At 48.0% G+C, this 19,960-nt stretch overlaps 1 protein-coding gene across 3 annotated transcripts; it reads left to right on the forward strand.

The window, feature by feature from the left end:
• Window positions 1-633: 633 nt before the first annotated feature.
• Window positions 634-19,960, forward strand: rimbp2b (RIMS binding protein 2b). 3 transcript variants are annotated; one of them, XM_076154203.1, is made up of 20 exons: window positions 634-735; window positions 2,109-2,159; window positions 4,143-4,347; window positions 4,563-4,711; window positions 4,860-4,939; window positions 5,515-5,624; window positions 5,736-5,868; window positions 5,917-6,605; window positions 8,561-8,712; window positions 9,200-9,353; window positions 9,555-9,868; window positions 9,973-10,122; window positions 10,395-10,556; window positions 14,420-14,531; window positions 16,451-16,626; window positions 16,903-17,071; window positions 17,505-17,608; window positions 18,553-18,624; window positions 18,967-19,101; window positions 19,934-19,960. In XM_076154203.1, exons 1-20 carry the CDS (start codon window positions 634-636, stop codon window positions 19,958-19,960), a joined length of 3,246 nt encoding a protein of 1,081 aa, XP_076010318.1. The 3 variants fall into 3 exon arrangements, with proteins under 3 accessions (XP_076010318.1, XP_076010320.1, XP_076010321.1); XM_076154205.1 differs by having other exon boundaries at window positions 19,937-19,960; XM_076154206.1 differs by lacking the exon at window positions 2,109-2,159.

Genomic DNA, 19,960 nt, shown 5'->3' on the forward strand with positions numbered 1-19,960 from the left:
CAGTAAATGTGTCTGGATGACTCTGGCACAGACCAGCATTCAGTCTCTTGTATTGTATGGCTTCTTTTGTTGTCATGGATGAGCACAGACCAGTGAGCACGCTCTGGAGTTTGCTCACCCTTTTCATGTAACTTAAAGCCCTGTATTGATCATGCAAAGACAACAGCGCTGAGGACAGCTTCTCAAACGCTCCCAGTGATGGGACTTCCAACAGGTATTGTGTTACCTAAAGGGGGCAGCAAACCTGATGATTGTTTACTTTTTGTTCACACAGCAAAGCATCTCTAGTCCTCATCCATACGCACCTTCTGTGTGCAAAACTTGATCAGATCTCTGTGAGGATCACATGACATAAACTGTTCTGGCTTAGTTTATGTCTTCCTTATTTTCTGTAAAGATTTAAAGGTCAGTGCACTGTTGCCAAGCACCTGCGTGTGTATGTGTATGTATGTGCGTGTGTGCACATGTAAAACCTGTGTCATGTCTGAGTGTGGAACAAATGCTGAAGATGTGATATTTTTGGCAACCATTGGGATTTCAGGTCCACTAATGTCCGCCCTCTATGCCACCCACACTCCTCCCCCTCCCCTCCTCTCCACCCTTCCCCTCCTCCACACCCCCCCTGGACAGCATATGCGCGAGGCTGCAGAGCGGCGGCAGCAGCTAGAGTTGGAGCATGAGCAGGCCCTGGCTGTACTCAATGCAAAGCAGCAGGAGATTGACCTTCTTCAGAAGGTAAGGGAAATCAGATTGCGTAACAGCAGTGCCAGAGGGCAGCGGGCTCTCTGGTTAGCCCAGCCCGAGCCTGTGTCATGGGTCAAAGAGCTTTCTGTTAAGCACCAGTGCTTTACATACGGCCTGGCAAAGGTGAACGTCAGCGTAAACACTCTATTCATGCGAATACAATGAATAGAGTGTGATACAGAGGATGGAGCTGTCCTCTGGCTGATATGTTCACCTGCTCGTCTCTCTACCTTTTTTCATTTTTATCCTGTGCATCCTCTTCACCGCGTCTTTAAGCTGTCGTTACGCAGCGTTCAACATACAGTATCAGGGCCACTTTGTTGTTAAGCAAACAAATCAATCAAACAAACACTTCAAAAACCCACAGCAGACACGACACTTTAGAAAGAAAGAAAAAGAATGCTGGCACAGAACAGTTGATGGTCGGGCTGCTGCCTCTGTGCACTGGAGCCAACTGTAATGTGAACACGAGCCCAGCGAAAGGCGGAGATGGCCGATAACACGGACGTGATCGCAATTGTCACCAGTTTGGTTCCTCCGTCGGGAAGCCGCTGCAGTCTGGGTCCCGTTTGTTGCCGTAACATTTGTCAAACTTCTAACACTGTGGCCGTTACCGGGCAGAGTTTCATCAAGTTTTCTCTGGTTGGCAGAAGCTCTTTATCTGCCTGCAGACACTGGCTGCTCTCTGTGTTCTCCTGCGTTAATTGCCCGCAAAGATTTATGAAATTGTAAAGCCCACAGATGTGTTGGCGTTCATTTGGAACACTTGTTTTTCTCCCAGACCAGATGTTCCAATCCTCCCAAAAAGTAAACTAGTGTCAAGTCCTCCAGTACAATTTTTCTATACGACCCAAGCCTCAGTGCACCGGCCTTTATATTACAGTTTCAGATATACACTGGTTTCAGTCTATATTGCTGATATCTGGTGTTATACCAGGACAAATTCAGACAAGCAGTCAGTCAGGGGTTAATATTTACTGTCTGACATTGCTCGCTTTGTTCCTTTTTTGCATACAAAATATACAGTATAATACACGTGAAAATGGTAAACAATATCCACAGTACCTGATGGAGTTTGTATGTACAGCATGTATGGATTTCCCAACCTGGAGCCCTGTTGTGTGGTAGGAATGCGTTTTGTGTCTTTGGGTCTGAAGAAGAAGAGAGGAACATGCACTCATCACGTGTTTATGCTTTTTAGAAGTAAATACGAAGTTCTGTTCTACCCAGGTGTCCATCTGTGTCATATACTACAAATGTAAAAAAAAAAAATCTAAATCTGTATCCAGAGGTTTGCACCTTTTAGGCTCAATGGTGATTTGTCCTGAAACTGAACTGAAACACTCCCCCCCTGTGTCTCCCAGGCTCAGGTTGAGGCTAAAAAGGAACATGAGGGCGCTGTCCATCTGTTAGAGGTGAGCCTGTGGACGTTGGGTGGGTGGGTGAGGGGGTATGAGGGTAGGTGTGTGTGTGCACGTGCGTGTAGCTGCTGGTGTGGTACAAGCGAGTGTTCAGCGTCAGGCCCCCCGAACCCCCCTGTGCCCACCCCTGGAGCCCTGTGCTGCTTTTCCTTCAGTGCCTGAATCGTTTCTTTTTTCTCTCCCCTCCTCATTAAAATGACTTTAGTAAGTAGCTTTTGTCAGCGAAAGTGTATGAATCATGAACAACAATGAATCACATGTCCATTATTTATCTACTAATTAAAAACGTGTGCTGGTAGTGAGATGAAGTGAGTCGCATGAGTGCCACAGCACATTTACATTTTTACGAGTGTTTCTCTTTCAGGATGTGTATGAGTGATCACACGTGTAATTGTGCTTCATTTCTTTTCTGCGTCTCTTTTCGCCGTATGGTGGTGTGTGTGTGTGTATACAGAACCACTTGGACAGCATGCAGGTATTTCAGAATTGCTCTTATTTGTTAACTTGACTCTTCTGACTCTGCCTGTCCCTGTACAGTCCATTAGATTACACTGGACCTGTTTGTTTGGGGAGTTTTTTTTGCTTCTAGCTTCTAGAATGCTGCATTATAATCAGAAGGCTCTCAAAAAGCTCATACCTCTGCCAAGGATGCACTGTCCTCCACATTTGTTATAGATAGACAATCACTTTCCTGTAACGCCGCCTATAGCCTGTACACCATTAATCACTTGAATGATTTTGGAGGGTTTCTGGTAACGGCCAACAGTAACTTAGCCTCTGAGAGAAAACAATTATTTCCAATAATAATTCGATATTGGATATAAATCTTTGACACCCACCACTCAAACAAAGCATCTATTACTGATGTGTCTGGCTCAGGGCGTTACTCACAGCACTCTCACTATGAATATGCTTAGATTTCAGTTAATGACAGCTGCCTGAGGCCTCACTGATGGACCTCATTTCCACACACTGATGCACGCATACACACACACAAACAAACACAAGTCATCAACACAGCAGGGTGAGCACATTTGTTTCTGTTGAACACAAAGTGCAAACACGGACGCAATTACATCCGAGTGGATGTGGCGAGTGCAGAAGATGCAGGTTTATCAGTGACACGGTGTGAAGTGGTGAAGTTATTTGGATGTCTTCTTGCATTACAGTCCTGAGCTTTTTCATCTAGAATTAAGTGTCTTTTTGGGAGAATGAAGACAAAAGGAAGGGTCACTGAGTGTGATCGTGCTCTCTTGTACTTTTAACATTGCATGTAACAGTGTTGTCCAGCATGTGTGTCACAAAGCATCTGTTTGCCATACAGTTGAGAGCTTTAGGATGCGATTGATTCACTGCTGCATTAGTGAACTAACGTAGGAAAAGCTTTTGTCGCATGTTTGTGTCCAAGCCCACAACCTGTCTGCATGAAGCGCATTCAGGATGTAAGCAGGACTGCATCAGGAGTCATGCAACAGGTGTGTGCTTGTGTATTGGACTGCGCTTAAAAAAATTCCATGTTTGCTTCAAATGGCCGCTGTGGCATATTTGGCTGCTGAAGATCCAAATGTGATTCTTCATTGACCATCATTGATCTGAAAATATGAAGCTGGAGCACATGGAATTTCTGTGACACTTTATGTGTGGATTATGTTGTGGATTATGTTGAAGATAATCAATGCTCCCTGCTCTGTAAACACCGTGCTTGGTTTGTTTTGTGTTTGACTGAAGCACGTTCCTTTGATGCAATGGTGCCATTAGAATTACCTGAAGTTGTGCATGTGTACTATTGAAAGTACTTTAAGAGTTTATTTCTGCAGGTATTTCTCTGCAAACACTGAGCCACACAAGTCCCAAGTCTCATTCCATTGTGTTTGTGTAGATGGCAGACAGTGTGCAGGATATTCCCTTCATTTACTCGTTCTATTATTTCTCCTTCTCCTTCTTTCCGTCACTCTCCTCCTCCCTCGCTGTCATCAGGCCAAAGTGCGCGAACTGGAAGAAAAATGTCGGAGTCAGAGCGAGCAGTTCAACCTCCTGTCCAAGGAGCTGGAGAAGTTCCGGCTTCAGGCTGGGAAGTTGGACATTCTCTGCTCGGAACCCTTAACCTTGTGCGAATCCCCGGGATCCCCGAACAAATCCCTCTCGCAGCTCCTCAATGGACTGGCTGCACCCACAGGGAAAGGTGAGCAGGAAAGGACTCGTATTAAATCAGATATTAGTACTATCTCGAGAATAGTTCTACGATTGTACTTGAACAACAACGTACATGTATACAAATTGCTGTGTTTAATACTTTTACATCATGTTTGAATGTTGGTTTGTAGATGATCTATTACCTTGGAAAGTTTATATCACATTTGAATTGACGATCTTATGAACCCTGATTCTGTTCCACAGGCAATGAGGCGGCGACGACTAGAACTCTGATTTCGGAGTTCATCCGGCCGCTCCAGATCAGCGGAGACAAACCGGAGCTCCTATCGGTCAAGCCAACGTTCCTCACCCGGGGCCGAGGCAGCAGCGCAGGACGGGCGTTCCTGTCTGAGGTACATCGCCTCATTATGGGGAGTCGATTGAAGGGAGACCATTAAATGTCTCTTTACGCCCAATTACAGAGCACAGACACTGGAGTGAAAGAGCCTGTCCCTAGCTTTATTGAAGACCTAGTATTTGTGTCTTCTCTGTCTTCATCAGATGGAAAAAGAACTTGGCTCTACCACCAGGTCCAGACCCAAGTTCACAGGAAAAGTTCGTTTGTGCATCGCCCGGTACAGGTCTGTAAACAGGTTATTTCCCCTAACAGGCCTCTATAATCAATTATTATCAATCATTTTCGGCTATAACATGTGCCCACCAGCCATTTAACGCCCTTATATGGATCTGTTTGCGTGCGTGGTGAAATCGTTCAGGAACACAAAAATCTGAGTCTGTTAAAAGTCTGAAAGGAGGACGTGGGTGAGGGTGATGATCTGCTAAAAGTCCCCAACTGCCTCTTTAAAAGGTGCAGCTCAGCGTGTTGTGGAGATAATTTGCTCTCTGCTCACAGACGTTTAAGCTCTGCTCTTAAAAATGATGCAGTGTTTCTTTCAACCAGGAAAATTACCTGTCAGCACATAAACTAATTGGAATCCTCAGAGCATAAATATGTGAAGCGGGGCCGCAGCTTGTCCACCCACGCAGTGCACGCCACAAACAAACAAACAAGCCAACAAACAGCTGAATATAATTAACCCAACTTAGAAAGCATCAATCAGCAGATCTGCCTCTCGCTGTGTCTGTATAATTAGTGCTAAGTATGATATGAGTGCACCAACTTCTTACCTGATTTGCTGTATATTTTCCCCTTTAGTTACAACCCTTATGATGGGCCTAATGAGCATCCCGAGGCAGAGCTCCCCCTGGTGGCAGGAAAGTACCTCTACATTTATGGTACAATGGATGAAGACGGCTTTTATGAAGGTCTGACCTGAGATTATTATCATTGTGTTATATAATGAATAGATACAGTAATACATTATTTAAGTTCTTCAACCACAACACTGATGTTCTCTGCCCCTCTTTGTTTGTCAGGAGAGCTGCTGGATGGACAGCAGGGTCTCGTCCCCTCCAATTTTGTGGAGTTTGTCAAAGACGATGAGACGCCTTCTACTCAGCACAGAGAAGCGGCTAAAGAACCTAGCTACCTCAACCACAGTAGCTTGGGGTCTCAGAGACTGGGGCTTGGCACGGTAACGAGCGCAGGCTTAAGTAGCCTGCTGTCTGACAGTAAACTGGACTGTCTAAACACCAGCAGCTTGGGCATGGACCTCCTGGGCTCCTCCAGCAACGGGACAGGAACCTTGGATGTTAGCATAGATGAGATCGGTGAAGACGTTGTGCCTTATCCCCGCCGCATCAGCCTGATTAAACAACTGGCCAAGAGTGTGATTATAGGCTGGGATTCTCCTGTGGTACCACCGGGCTGGGGCTCCATCAGTGGATACAATGTCTTGGTGGATAAGGAGGTACGGATGAGTGTCCCGTTTGGGGGCAGGACAAAGTCTCTCATTGAGAAGCTCAACCTGGCCACCAACACTTACCGCATCTCGGTGCAGTGCATCACGGACAGAGGGCCGTCAGACGAGCTGCGCTGCACTCTGCTGGTAGGAAAGGATGTGGTGGTGGCGCCGTACTACCTGCGGGTGGACAACATCACACAGGCTTCTGCTGAGCTCTCCTGGATGCCCAGCAACAGCAACTACAGTCACACCATCTTCCTCAACGGCGCAGAGTACGACATGGTGAAGGCCGGAGGCTATAAGTACAAATTCTTCAACCTGAAGCCCATGATGGTGAACAAGGTGAAGGCTGTGGCCCAGCCACATCAGGTGCCTTGGCAGCTTTCTCTGGCCCAGAGAGAGAAGAGGGAGATCTCTGCGGAGTTCTGCACTCAGCATGCAGGTCAGCCTCACTCATCTACACACTTACCTCTGTCACGTAGGGTGTGTTCTCTGTTTGTCTGTTGAGAGGATCACTGGAAAGTTACTGATGGATTTCAGTGACACTTTTTGGGCAGGGAGGAGGTATGAGTAACTTCTAGTTGTACATGTCGGAATACTCAAATGTATACCAAATACCAAAAAGTCATTAAAATTGTGTTCAGTCTCAGGTCATCTGGTATTAAGCTGTGTAGATCATTGAAGAACTGACAGTAAATGCAGCTCTCTATTTATTTAGAGCTTGAAGCCCTTTACATTTACAAACAACGGGCTCGCACACTTTTAATTTGCCCCCTAAGCATTGTGTGTAGCGCTGTGATAAGCGGCAGAGCCTGTAAAAAGAGACACACACACCTTTAGTGACATTAGAAGTGATTGTAAATATTGGAGTGTAATCTGTGGAATGTGTCTCCATGTTGCTTTGCTGCTGGCAGGATGGGAACACTGAGGCCTCGCAGGCTTACAGGCTGGCTACATTTGAATCATTTTGAAGTGAGAATAATGGTGAATATTTCCACAGCCAACTCCATTTCTGGCCCGGTTTTCCATGCCTGTAGAGACGAGTATCAGTGTTGTTATTCAATCGTGGGCAGTAGTGAATTAGAACATGGACGTGGACATGTTTGCTGCTTTTAAAACATGACCGAATGATGACTAGTGATGACCTCACACCCGATCACATCATACGATGAGGACAGACGCCCCAGTTCATGTGATTGATCTCCGTTCTTTCACAGAACACACCAATATAGTACACCATCAACTTGGTGGGCAATGGAAGTTGAACCGCTGTTGCTGCCGCTTTTAATGGTGTGTGTTTGATAACGTAGAAGGAGGCTGTGGAAGATGAGATTAAGAGAGAAGGAGTCCATTAAAGGATCTACCTGTGGAACGTGTTAATCAGGCATCTGCAACAGTCTCAGTGTCTGTGATGGAGGAGGGTTGTCAATAAAGACGGCAGTGTCTGTTAACACTGTCAGGTTTTCACACTCTGCGTTCTTTAACCGTGTGATTTATCAGTGATGCATTTATATTAATATCACTCAAACCACATCACTTCAGTATCCACGTCTGCGTCTTGTAGTAATGAAAGTAGCACCGCTGAAATATCCCTTTTAAACTCATCTGGGCTCTTGGAGGAGCTTGTTGTTTACAGCAGCCGTCTTCAGAAATGACTAGAGGAAATGAAATCTTCTGACACACAGAGAGAGGGAGAGAGAGAGAGAGAGAGAGAGAGAGAGAGAGAGAGAGATGGTACCGCCGGCGCACGGCACAGAAAAGTGATTAAGATCATATTGACGCAGGTTTTCAGCTGTGCTTTGCAGCTCCGACACACTGCTGACTGCATCTGCTGGCCATGTGAGCAAAGGGGAGCAGCCAGCGAGCCGGCCAGCACGGCACAGACGGACACGGCGGTTAGTTTGCACGCAGCACCGGCAGATTGTGGAAATCGCAGTTTGTGATGAAATGATAACAGTTTTTCCCCCGCAGAATCTGTAGCATATCATCAGTGGGAATCTGTGTTTGCGTGCGTGGCAGAATGTTGGCAAACTGTGCTCTCTCTCAACCACGTAACATGGGCGTCAGTATACGCCTATACAAACCTCAACATGCTCATGATGAATATGCACAGAGAGAATAAGGATATTAAATGTACTGACTGTTTCCCAGCCCATCTCTGAGTGTTTGTAGTCTGCTCGAACAATCTGTGTAACATTTTATGGATTGACGCCACTTTCTACCTCAGAATGTTTGAGTCCTGATCTGACTGATTAGCTTCAGTCACCCTAAACTGATCCAGGGAGAAATCGCTCCGTGGAAGGGTTCTCCAGTGTGAGAGTGCTGACATCAGCAAGTTCCCATTGTGATGAAGTGGGCAGAAACAGTGTTGAGCTGTGTGTTTGTTGCGCTCCCCAGGGCCCCCGCTCCCTCCCCAGGACGTGCAGGTCCAGTGTGGTCAGACATCGGGGGTCCTGCAAGTCAGATGGACGCCGCCACCTTTGACGCCGGCCGGGACGTCTAACGGAGCGAGTGTGATCGGCTACGCTGTGTGCACAAAGGGACAAAAGGTATCATGTCAGAAAAAGCTTTTATGAAACAGTGAAATGTACTTTGATTTGCCAGCGTCTGTGAGTAGAGCTCTCATGCCATCTCCTGGAGAAGTGATACAAAGCTGAGGAGTGCAGGACATGATGATGATGATGATGATTACAGGAATCATGTAAGGCATGCACTTGCAGAAACCGCTAACATCACGACACTGTGTGCATGTGTGTCTGTCCTCTATGGTTACACACTATCTATTTGTAAATCCAGCATGAGGAGAGCCAAGGGACAAACAATCATGACTCTTCTCCAACTGGCCTACAGTGGGCGCTAGAGTAAAGCCTTGAATACTGTCTATTCAGAAAAGCTAAGATATATTTTAGTGTCCTGTTAGGGAATTTGTGTTGCAGCGTAAGCATTAACGCACACAAACACACAAATCACAGTAATGTGCCAAATACATGCTGGTCTTCTGATTTGCCCTTTGACCTTTGCCCTGTGTGAATGCAGATAGCAGAGGTCTTGTATCCTACGGCAGACTATGCGACGGTGGAGTTAAACAGGATTCAGTGTCTGGAGGCGCGGGAGGTGATTGTCAGGACGTTATCCACACAGGGAGAGTCCCAGGACTCGGCCGTGGCCATCATCCCACACAATCTATTGGGCTCTCCGCGACTCTCTCACCGCTCCACTGCACCCGCCCATTCCATGCCCCACCCAGCACACACGCAGACACACCCTCCTTACCCCTCCACCTATCCCCCAACTCACCCCCAGCCCCAGGTCCAGCCTCTTCCTCGAGCTCAACCCCACACGCTGCCACACTCACAGCCTCACACGCAGCCCGTTCACCACCACCCCCCTCCTCCTCCTCCTCCTCATCCTCAGACACACTTCCAGCGCCAACCCATGCCCAAGTCTAAACCCCTAGTAAGTGCCAGAGAGCCAGAAACCAAAGACCGTGAGGCGGGCCTGCGGCCAGCCCAGCCCTGGGAGCGTTGCCCCTCTCCGCTGCCTCCCATGCGTGGATCCAACCTGGAGCCCCCGCCCTTCCAGCCCCGGCGTTCACCCTCTCCTCAGAGGATCCTGCCACAGCCTCAGGGAGTGCCCATCCCCAACACCATCGCCAAGGCCATGGCCAGGGAAGCTGCTCAGAGAGTGTTCGCCGAGGGCAACCGGGTGTGTGAAGGCTCGTTTGAAAATGATATATTTCACTAAATGATGTATTGTTTTATAATTCAGTACAATATTTTATTCTCCGACTCACGCTGTGTCTTTTCAAGGCCGAGAAGAGGAACATCTTCAGTGACCGAGGTAACGCCCTGCATCCACTTAATTCTGACGAGGAGGAGGATGGCTACGATTCCCCTCATGCGAGGAGGAGAGGAGCCTCGGTGGACGAATTCCTCCGAGGCTCCGAGCTGGGCAGACAGGTACTTCACAGAAAAGCCAGCGGCAAAGCAAAACAACGTGCTTCTTTAGATTTCAGTCACATTGTTTTCGAGGCCGATTTCTTCTTCATTGACATTTTGGTGTTAATGGATGCTTTTGTTTGTCTCTTCAGTCATAGTGACCTTTTCAAATCTAACCCAGCCTCAACTATGTCACCAGAATGAAAAGAGGACGGAGCACGACCGCAAGGCCTCTTTAGAACAAACCACACCTTTGCTCGTTCTCCACTCTCCGTCCCTCTTGTCTCCCTCAGCACCATTACCCACACTACAGCCACAGCGAGGAGTACCACACGGAGAGCAGCCGCGGCTCAGACCTGTCTGACATCATGGAGGAGGACGAGGAGGACCTGTACTCTGAGATGCAGCTGGAGGAAGGCCGCAGGCGTAGCATCAACTCCCACAACACCCTGAAGGTACCTACTGCACACCTCCCGGCGCGTGGGGGCGGACCGGGGGAGGGGCAGGAGAAAGTGGGCGTGGTTAGTGGGTCGGTTGCTCTCTCTAGCACCAGGCCCCGTTGTGCCTTTGCTTGGCTGAGCTCCTTTGTGCCTTGTGCTCCCACTTTTCCACCCCCCGCCCCCGCCCCCGCCTCCCCAGCACTGCTTCTCTGGTTCAGCTGAGCTGGTGGGAATGGCTGCGTGCGTGCGTGCGTATCTGTGTGTGCAGCATGCCAGACCAGAGGCTGTAAACTGAAAGATGCAGTGTTTATATGTGGTCTGCATTGCATTTGGGTGTACTTTATACTGCAACGAAAAAGTGTTAAAGTCGTGTGAGCAATTATTTAAGAATGTGATATTGTGTAGAATATGAACGGGTCATGGCATATCAAGTGCATACGGGAATCTCATTTAAGTGAGTACTTAAATGAAAATATTCACTTTGGGTTACGTCTGTCTCATGCCCCGATGTTTGCGTTCTCTTATTGTCAATGTAGATGTAAACTTGTCTCCATTTGGTTTGTGTGAGTGTTTGGGCCAATCTGCCACTGATCACACTGGTTGGTTGCTATGGGGATGCTGCACATTGGCTGGTTTGTCCTCTGATTTGACGATAAACCAACGTAGGATTCTTCGGGTTGTGTCTGTAAAGAAATTGGGCATTTAAAAAGCGCAGTCATTGGTGCATTGATCTGTACACCAATGCTACGCCTCCTTGTTTATTATTCACCTGATTGTAGTTCAGCAAATAAGCTTTAAGCTGGGCACGCTCTGTACGATTCCATTTTTTTGCGTAAAGAATGAAGGATTCTACAGCGACAGAGTCAAAAAAAGAAAAGGAGCTCACTTGTCTTTCTAGCGTTGCGCAAACTGACAAAGGAAGCTGAGCGACATGGGTGAATGGAGAAATTGACTCTGGACGCTTTTCGCCCGCATTGGGTCAAAATTTCTGACGTGTAAGTAATTTGCCCGGCAGCTCAGTTAACTGGAAGTCGCTGCCTCCTTCACACTGTACAAGCTGATCCCAGCTGAAATTTGGCCCTGAGGTCGCTGAATGTGAATTCGGAGTGTTACTGGTGTTACATCGCCCAGTGTGTGTCCAGCCTTAACGAAAAAATATTAGTTTGTGTGCATTAAAAGAGCAATTCAACTTGATGTTGTTAATGGCGGATTGGATAAGGGTGAACTGTAATATGTAGCCATCTTATTGTTTTCTATGAGGACATCAATGGAAACTCTGTACATATTTGACATTGTTATTAGACTCTGATGTTGCTTCATGTCCTCACTCCACTTCACATTGTTCTTTTCTTTTATCGATCCCTGTGTTCATGTTCCCTTCCTCCTCCTTGCTGTTTGTTTGTACTTGTCCCTCATCTGCACCTCTCTGCCCCTCATTTATATCCCAGGTTTTTGTTTGGATTGAAATGCTTCAACTTTTCTTCTCCTCAATTAACCTCCACACCCAGACTTGCTTTCTGGCTTCATGTCTCAGCCTTCATAGATTCCTGATCAGAGCATGCCATTTCCTCCTCATGGAATGAGACTGCATGTCTTACTACATTGCCACAAATAACTAATTCTGTCTTTATTTTGTCTTTTCCCCCCATTTATTTAATTTACACACTGTGTTGTTTCCTGCCTGTTCTAAAACCTCCAAAAACTATACACCCCCTCAAAACAAAACCTTGACAAAACAATCTTGCACCTTTTGAATTGAACTGAATCTGACTGAACTGTGAAAATGCGGGACGTTGCCTCCTGCTGGTGACTGAAGGCGTACTACAGACGTCAGGACCTTGCTGAGGAGAGGGATTGCTGGGACCTCCAGAGGGAGGTGGTGAAGCAGAAGTCCCTCCGCAGCAAGCGCCTCCACAGCATCCCCGAGGTGGCTGAGGAGGAGACGGACGGCTTGGACAGCTCGGGCCAGCGTCTGTGCTTCGAGGGAGGCGGGCGGCCAGGAACGCCGCACACTCAGCGGAGGAATATGTATGAGCAGGACGCCCGCACACACGACCACCAGGCCTCCAGCAACAGCTCCCGCCACCTGCAGCGCCAGCGCTCCTCCCCTCGCTTCACTGACAGCCGCTACTGCTACACGGAGGAACGCAGCCTCGGGCGACCCAACCGCCAGAACACCAAGAGCCCTGACAGCGGTTTGGACTGCGGGAGTGAGGAAGAAGGCTCTCTAGGCCTGGGTCATCGAGGGTACTATGCCCACGGGAGCCCCATGAGAGGACCCGTACGCATCATCCACTGCGAGGGACCCGTGGAGCGACGGGCGCTGGCCATGGGCCGCAAAAGAACTCTGACCCGGCAGAGCAGCATGGATGAGGACATATGCATGCAGGACATGTATGTGTCTGCGGTAAAGCTGGTGCACACGGGCGACTTTAGGAGCAGGGAGCACTTTGGGCCCGGGCGAGAGGCGGGGCTTGGAAGCTACTCCAGGGAGGGGGCGCTGAGCGAGGGCAGGCTGAACGAGCTGGACAGGGGCTTTTACAGCCCCCACAGAGAGGCTAGAGCCCAGTCTTTGTCCAGGCTCAACCGGGACCAGCCGCTGGTGTGTGATTCAGACTTTACGCCGTACATTCCATCAGCAAGCAGCAGCCATCTTCTTAATGTTGTCTGTTCTTTTTGTTTTTGTTTTGTTGGGTTTAGTATTTTGTTCACATGTCCATGGTCTGATTTGATGCTTTCTTTTGTGTGACTTACTTTGTTTAAAGCTCAGGTGGAGTCAGACTTTTGATTACCTAAAGGCCATTTAACTCAGTTTTGGTTTCTCATGTCTTTGAGGGGAAAGTTTCCATGACAAGGAAAGCAGCAGCTCGACCTCAGCTGGGTGTGTATGTGTGTGTGTGTGTGTGTGCACAAAGACGTAGTGCCGCGCCCCCCCACCCCCCTCCCCCTCGGCCATGCCTTCTCGCTGGCCAGCTGTGGTTCCTGATGTGTGCTCCTCCCCGTCTCCCCCCTGTAGAGCCGCAGCCTCAGTGTTTGGAGCTCTCCAGCGTGTTCGGCTTCGCATTTCAAAAACCGGCAGATCGTCTCATTCACTGTCTCGCACCCACTAGTCTTGTCTTATATTCGCTTCTCTCTCTGTTCTCTCAGCTTGACCTGATCTCCTCTTCGTCATTTCTCATACAGTATGTTAATTCTTTGAAAAGGTTGTAATAGCGAGCCTGGTTGTCGAGGCTCTGAGCAGCTAACAGCATCTCACTACATCCTCTCTTCTGTATACTCTCTCTCTCTCTCTCTCTCTCTCTTTCCTGTCCCCTCTTTATTCGTTTACATGCACATTGAATTTTTTGATTATACTGCAACTAAAGTAATAAATGGTTGTTTTGAAATCAGCATAAATCTAACTCTGCATTTCCTCAAAGTGTTGATTTGATCACATTTTCCCTTTGTTGCAGTACAGATCAATAATTTGAGTGCATGTTATTGTCTCTCTCTCTCTCTCTCTCCTTCGCTGTCATCGTTCCTGCCACCATTCGCTGACTTTTCTCATCTTGGCGCCGACATGCACAGAACAAAACAAACAAAACAAATGGTCTTTAGCTAAACGTCTGATGCGTTTCTAACCGCTCCATGTCGTTGTGATGGGAGTTCATTTGATTTTTGTTTTTCCTTCTGTTGATGGTTTTGTTGGTTTATTGGGTTTGGCTCTTGTTTTTCTGGGTTTCTTTCCTGTTACGTTGTTCCTCCATAAGGACAAATGGAAGCCACGAGTCATTTGCCTTTATGGACGTTTTGGATTTTGGGATTCTTTTGTGAAATGGTTTTTGTCATTTCTGTGCAGCTTCTCCTCTAAGCCGCTGTTTGTTTGTTTTACTCTAAAGATAATTGGGAACTCGACGTCACACGGACGCTCGGCGGATCACCTGGACCACTCAGGGAGGAGGCCGGTTCACATCGGCACCCCCCCGCAGCGGCGACCCATCCCATCCATTGGTTAGTGAGGTCACCACACGAGGAGACGCCTCATCCGAACCTACAGGGCTTCACACTGATGTTTGTGCTGTGTATACCATGTGTTCCCCTTTACCCATGTGAGCCCAGCTCTCCATCTCTCCCATAGAGCCTTTTTGTGGGGTTTATGTTGTTGTCCCATCCTCATAAGCTGGATCCGGGTTCACATGCAGTTTTTGCAGGAAAGTATCCCAGATAAACTTCCTGTGGCTATCTCCTCTGGGCTAACTTGTTTAATTTGACCTTCCCACAACAATGCCAGCCAGCATTGCTGTTTTACACCAAGTGACCCCCCCCCCCCTCCCCCCTCCCCTCTCCTCCTCCCCCCCTACCGCCATCTAAGGGCAAACTCATCACCCTGTCTCAGCATGATTGATTGATGGGCCATGGGGTTAGAGCAGAGTGTGTGTGTGCAGGGGATCTCTGACCGTAACGCTGTGATTGGTGTCTTCTGTAGAGATCACCATGGACAGTAACAGTGAGGGGAGTGAGGGGATCCTCTCCCCTGTCAAGGAGGATGTTTACTATGGCAGTGTAGCTCCGCGCAGGATTTGGCGATCTAAGTCCTCAGAGCATCGACATGGTATGTGGTGCAGCCTCTCTTCCCAAGATGACAATTCACCCTGACAATGACTGACGGCAAAAGGAGCAGGACTCATTTGTGAATACATGCAGTGATGTCATCAGTGAACGGTGGTCTTCCACGCCGGATAGTTAGCCTGTGTTGTTTGAGCCTCAGTTTAAGCTTAGCTGACGTGGAAGACGAGACTGGCCACTTTTCCCCCCCGTTGCTGGAGAATGAACCCCCTTCCCTCCCCCCTCCCCTGTATGTACGCCTTCAATCCCAGAAACCTCAACCCCACCCACCTACTCAACCACTCCCTCCCTCCCACTGACGCTCCCCCCCCCACCCTCCTCTTCCTCAGCTTCTCCTTCTCACCTTTGTGGTCTAGTCACCATTGTGTCCCTGTTAATTTTGCATGGCTCGTTCCCCCGTACAGTGAGAAGGAGGGAGACATTACTCGATGAGTTTGTGCGCCTTGTTGTTGTTGTTGTTGTTGTTGTTGGTGTCATGCTGTTGCGCAACCGCTTACCAAACGCAATTCGCACATGTAACATCTGCTTGAACACGCATATTCCAACCGCTTCAGCTTTGGTCGCATAAGACCGAGACTTCACCCAGACTGACAGCTCTGCCACTGGAACATTCACCTCAACATGGTGATCCATAACAAGCCCCGCCCCCTCCTGCCCCCCCACTGTCCCTGATAACTGCACTGGCAGGAACTGCTGGGGCGTTCCGTGTGTTATCTCCCTGGGGGGGTCGGATGCCTCATCTGCCTTTCGGATTCACATGGTTTCCACATGTGGACTATGCATGACATTAACCCCCTCCTGCCTGTCCCTTGTGCTGGCCGCCTGGAGAGCTGCATGTTTATTTACGGCACGGCGGTGAAACAGCACTGAGTAACAGTGTCGCGCGACATGTTACCTCCATCCTCCTCACGCTCGCTCGCTTTGTCCCCCCCCCCCCCCTCGCACCTGACAACCGCTTGACACGTGTGTGCTGTGTGGTTGCTGCTGTTACGTGTTCCATCAAGCCGGCAATAACAGATGTGTGAACGAAGAAGAAGAACCTCTCTGTTTTGAGCCAGAAGAGAAAGAAAGAAAACAAAAAAAAATTTGCCTTTGCCTTTAGTCTGAACGCACAATAGGAAAACAAACTCAATTGAAAGCAAAATGATTGCATTCCATCGGCGGCTCTTTTTTCACACATGCATCTCATCACCCTCTCCCCCCGTCAGCTCTAACAAACAGACATCTTCTGCTCTCATTGCCTCTGCAGCCAGCGTGGCTGTATAAGGCTGGTAGTAGCAGCAGAGGCCTCCTCTATGTTTCAGACGGCTACGGCGGACGCAGGCGGGGACGGCGATCCCTGGAGTACTACGAGGAGTCGGAGCTGGAGGAGCTGACCCGCGTGTTCGTGGCTCTCTTCGACTACGACCCCAGGTCCATGTCTCCCAACCCGGACGCGGCTGATGAGGAGCTGCCTTTCAAGGAAGGACAGATCATCAAGGTGCTGGACTGAAACTACAAACACAGAAGCAGAAGTGTTTGTGCTGTCTGATCCGGCTACTGTTGCTTTTTGCTTTTTTTTTGCTTAAATGCAGAAATATGTTTTAATGGCACTCAGCCTGTCTTTCATTCTTGCAATATTTGCGTCTAGCAGCTTGTAATGTTGACAGGAAAGAAGTCTTAGTCTGTGCTTACTCCGGCTCTCTGGCAGCCATGTTTCAGGATGTAGTGGTGATCTCTCCAGTCCTGTTTCTCATGATCTCACATCTTCCTTTAGGTGTTTGGGAATAAAGACACAGATGGATTCTACAGGGCAGAGATCCGTGACCGCATGGGTCTGATTCCCTGTAACATGGTGTCCGAGATCCAAACAGAGGACGACGACATGATGGACCAGCTGCTCGACCAGGGCTTCCTCCCACTCAATACTCCTGTGGAGAAGTTAGGTGAGAACACGTTCCTCTCGTCTCGTTCTCTCTCTCTCTCTCTCTCTCTCTCGGCTTGATGGTGACCTGCGTCTCTCTGCCTGCCGAGCTTCACTCCCCTGACCTTTCTCTCCTTTCTTTACTCTTCCCCACCTCTATTTTTTTCTCTGCTTTCCTGTGAAGTGAACTGCGACCGTTTCAAAGATGGACGCTCAATAAATCGCAGGTCCAGAAAATCCAAGAGAGGTCGGTGTCCTGCGAGATGCTGCCGTGCTCTCCGCTTTGTTCTTGCTATTTTTTTTTTCAATCTTATCCTTTGATCTGTGAAGTGCTTTTGCCAGTAGAGTGTTGACGATCAATAATCATCACGTCCTTTTTTTTCTCACATTAGTCCAGATTTATTTAATATCTTTTTCCTGCTTGTGTCTCCCTCTTCTTTTTCTTCTCCTCACAGAAAGGAACCGGCGGAGTGGGCGTCAACACCCGACGTCGACCCGCAGAATGGTGGCCCTGTACGACTACGACCCGCGAGAGAGCTCCCCCAACGTGGATGTGGAGGTACGTGTCTGCTCCTGCTCCTGCTGCAGCTCCAAAGCTTCTATTTTGGACCGTTCACCTCCAACGTCAAGGCCAATTCAAATTTGTCAACGCGCAGACAAACAAACAATCGCAAAATCACAACTAAGGAGCTTATACTTTGGGCTGTTCAGTGACTTCAAAGCCCCTTTCACACATGCACAGGAAGCTGGATTCGGAGATCAGGGCGCTTCTGTCCATGAGGTGGAGTAAGAGCAAAAAGCAGTGAGGCACGCGGCTGTCACGGTTACTCACAGTAACATTCCTGCTCCGTTTTCCGGTTCGCATGTGTGGAACGGGCTTACGGTACTTGTGTTGCACATCTTGGGCCGTCCGTCCACCCTCCGCTGGTTTGACTTACTCTCACCTTTCTATTGGCACTGCCACCACACAGTATGAGGGAGGCAGACTGAATGAGGAGGTGAGTGAGGGTGAGGAGGGTAAGGTACTGTGCAGCTCTGTGTGTCTTTCTTCTCCCATTTCAGTGTTTAAGAAGGAGGTGGCGTTCAGGTGACGGGCTGTGACCCCCCCCTCTGCCCCCCCTCCCCCCCACCCCTCCCCCATACATTGCCTGAGCCCCTCCTCAGTTTGGTCTTTGTGTCTCTTCTTCACCCACATATACATTGAGTTTGTTTCCAGACGATCCTGTGGGAGAGATACGTTGTGTGTTTCCAATCCCCTCCTCAAACTTCCAACATTTGATGCATTTTTGTTGTTGTTGTTTTTTTAAGCCCTTTTTGTAGCAGCAACAGTCTGAATTTAACACTCAGATTTAAGATGCATCAAATTGACTTGGAGGAAGAGCAGAATCATCAAACCCTTGTAGTGTTTGATGATTTAGACCGGAACTCAAGCTGCTGTGAAGCACGTCCGTGCGGCCAGAGCGAAACCATCTGAGCCACGTGTTTCTTCTTCTCCTACAACAGGCTGAGCTGACGTTCTGTGCCGGCGATGTCATCACAGTATTTGGTGAAATAGACGAAGACGGATTTTACTATGTGAGTACAGAATTGTTTCCCTTTTCCTGTGACAACATTTGGTAACTCGACTCTGAGCAGGCATGTGGAAGAAGAGAGTTAAGAGAGAAAGTGAAGAGAATAGACTCTATTCTCTTCACTTTCTCTCCCTCTATTCAATAGAGGGATAGAGAGACTTAGTGAGGAGACAGAGGGAGTGAGAAAGAAAGAGAACTTCAAAGGTAGATGAACAGCGATAAAGATGAGAGAGAGAGAGAGAAAGAGAGAGAGCGAGTTAGGCGGAGAAATAGAGATAAAGACGTTAGAAAGCGAGACACTCACTGTGTATGTGTGTGTGTTTTTGTCCGTGTGTGTCCTCCCCAGGGCGAACTCAACGGACACAAGGGCCTGGTCCCCTCCAACTTTCTCGAAGAAGTGCCTGACGACGTGGAGGTTTTCCTCACCGACTCCCCGTCTCGATACCCCCAGGACACTCCGGCTCGGATAAAGACTAAAAGGGTACACGCTCCTCCGCAGTACTAAGCCCTCTGTCATCCATCTTTCTTTCCGTTCCCCCTTTACCTCCGTCCTTCAGTTGGTGTCTGTGCTCGTGTGTGTCCCATTGATCAGAATACAACGTGGGGGAAAAATCGATATATTGTAAATAAACAGATGTCTAAGATTTCTGAGAAAATAAACTTTAGGACTAAATACTTGACAGAAGTACTTTTATTTTTCATGTTTACTGCTGTGAAGGGGGCGGGGGGAGTTATGCATTGTATAATAATACCTGATATACTGTATTCATTCTCAATGAGAGATCCTTTCTACTCGTTCTGTCATGTCTCGGAAAATAGCAATTAACACTTTTTGCACATGCGTATTTAGCATTTTAACAGATGCTTTATGAATATAAATCCTGTGTTTGATTTCAAATACTTTCTAATAGAGTCTAAATAGTTTTGATGTACTGAAACATGAACTATGTAGTCTGTAGCTCAGCATGTTCTATAGTCCAGATGCATGAACATTTTCTATATCTAAGTCTAGTGTAGTACCACTTTTGTATCTGCTCCTGAACGCCTTGTTTTGTACTCTGCTCTGTTGTAAAGTACCACGCAAAGGTCACGTGACCTCTGTCGCCACACCTGAGAGTAATTTCAGAAGTAACTATTTATTAAATGTAAATATGTGATGTTATTTTTGTGTTCACCAAATAATGAAATGGTTGAAATATGACTAATAGGTGTCATCTGATGCTTCTTTCCCTCATTGTCACGGTGCAAACTGTTGAAATGCCATCACCATATTTTTGCTTTCGTTTCTTTTCCTCACCCGCTTGGCAAAACAGAAGAAGAGTGTTCATTTCACACCTTAA

This window comes from Genypterus blacodes, unplaced genomic scaffold, assembly GCF_046128005.1.
Source record: "Genypterus blacodes isolate CSIRO-AG114 ecotype Tasmania unplaced genomic scaffold, CSIRO-AGI_Gbla_v1 ptg000061l_1, whole genome shotgun sequence".
Taxonomy (NCBI): domain Eukaryota; kingdom Metazoa; phylum Chordata; class Actinopteri; order Ophidiiformes; family Ophidiidae; genus Genypterus; species Genypterus blacodes.

What these genes read in the sequence shown, in the direction of transcription:
- rimbp2b (XM_076154203.1), top strand. Translation starts at nt 634, where the DNA reads ATGCGCGAGGCTGCAGAGCGGCGGCAGCAGCTAGAGTTGGAGCATGAG. An exon ending in GTTCTGCACTCAGCATGCAG is followed by an intron (nt 6,606 to 8,560) that starts GTCAGCCTCACT and finishes TGCGCTCCCCAG; the next exon opens with GGCCCCCGCTCCCTCCCCAG. An exon ending in ACGAAGACGGATTTTACTAT is followed by an intron (nt 18,625 to 18,966) that starts GTGAGTACAGAA and finishes TGTCCTCCCCAG; the next exon opens with GGCGAACTCAACGGACACAA.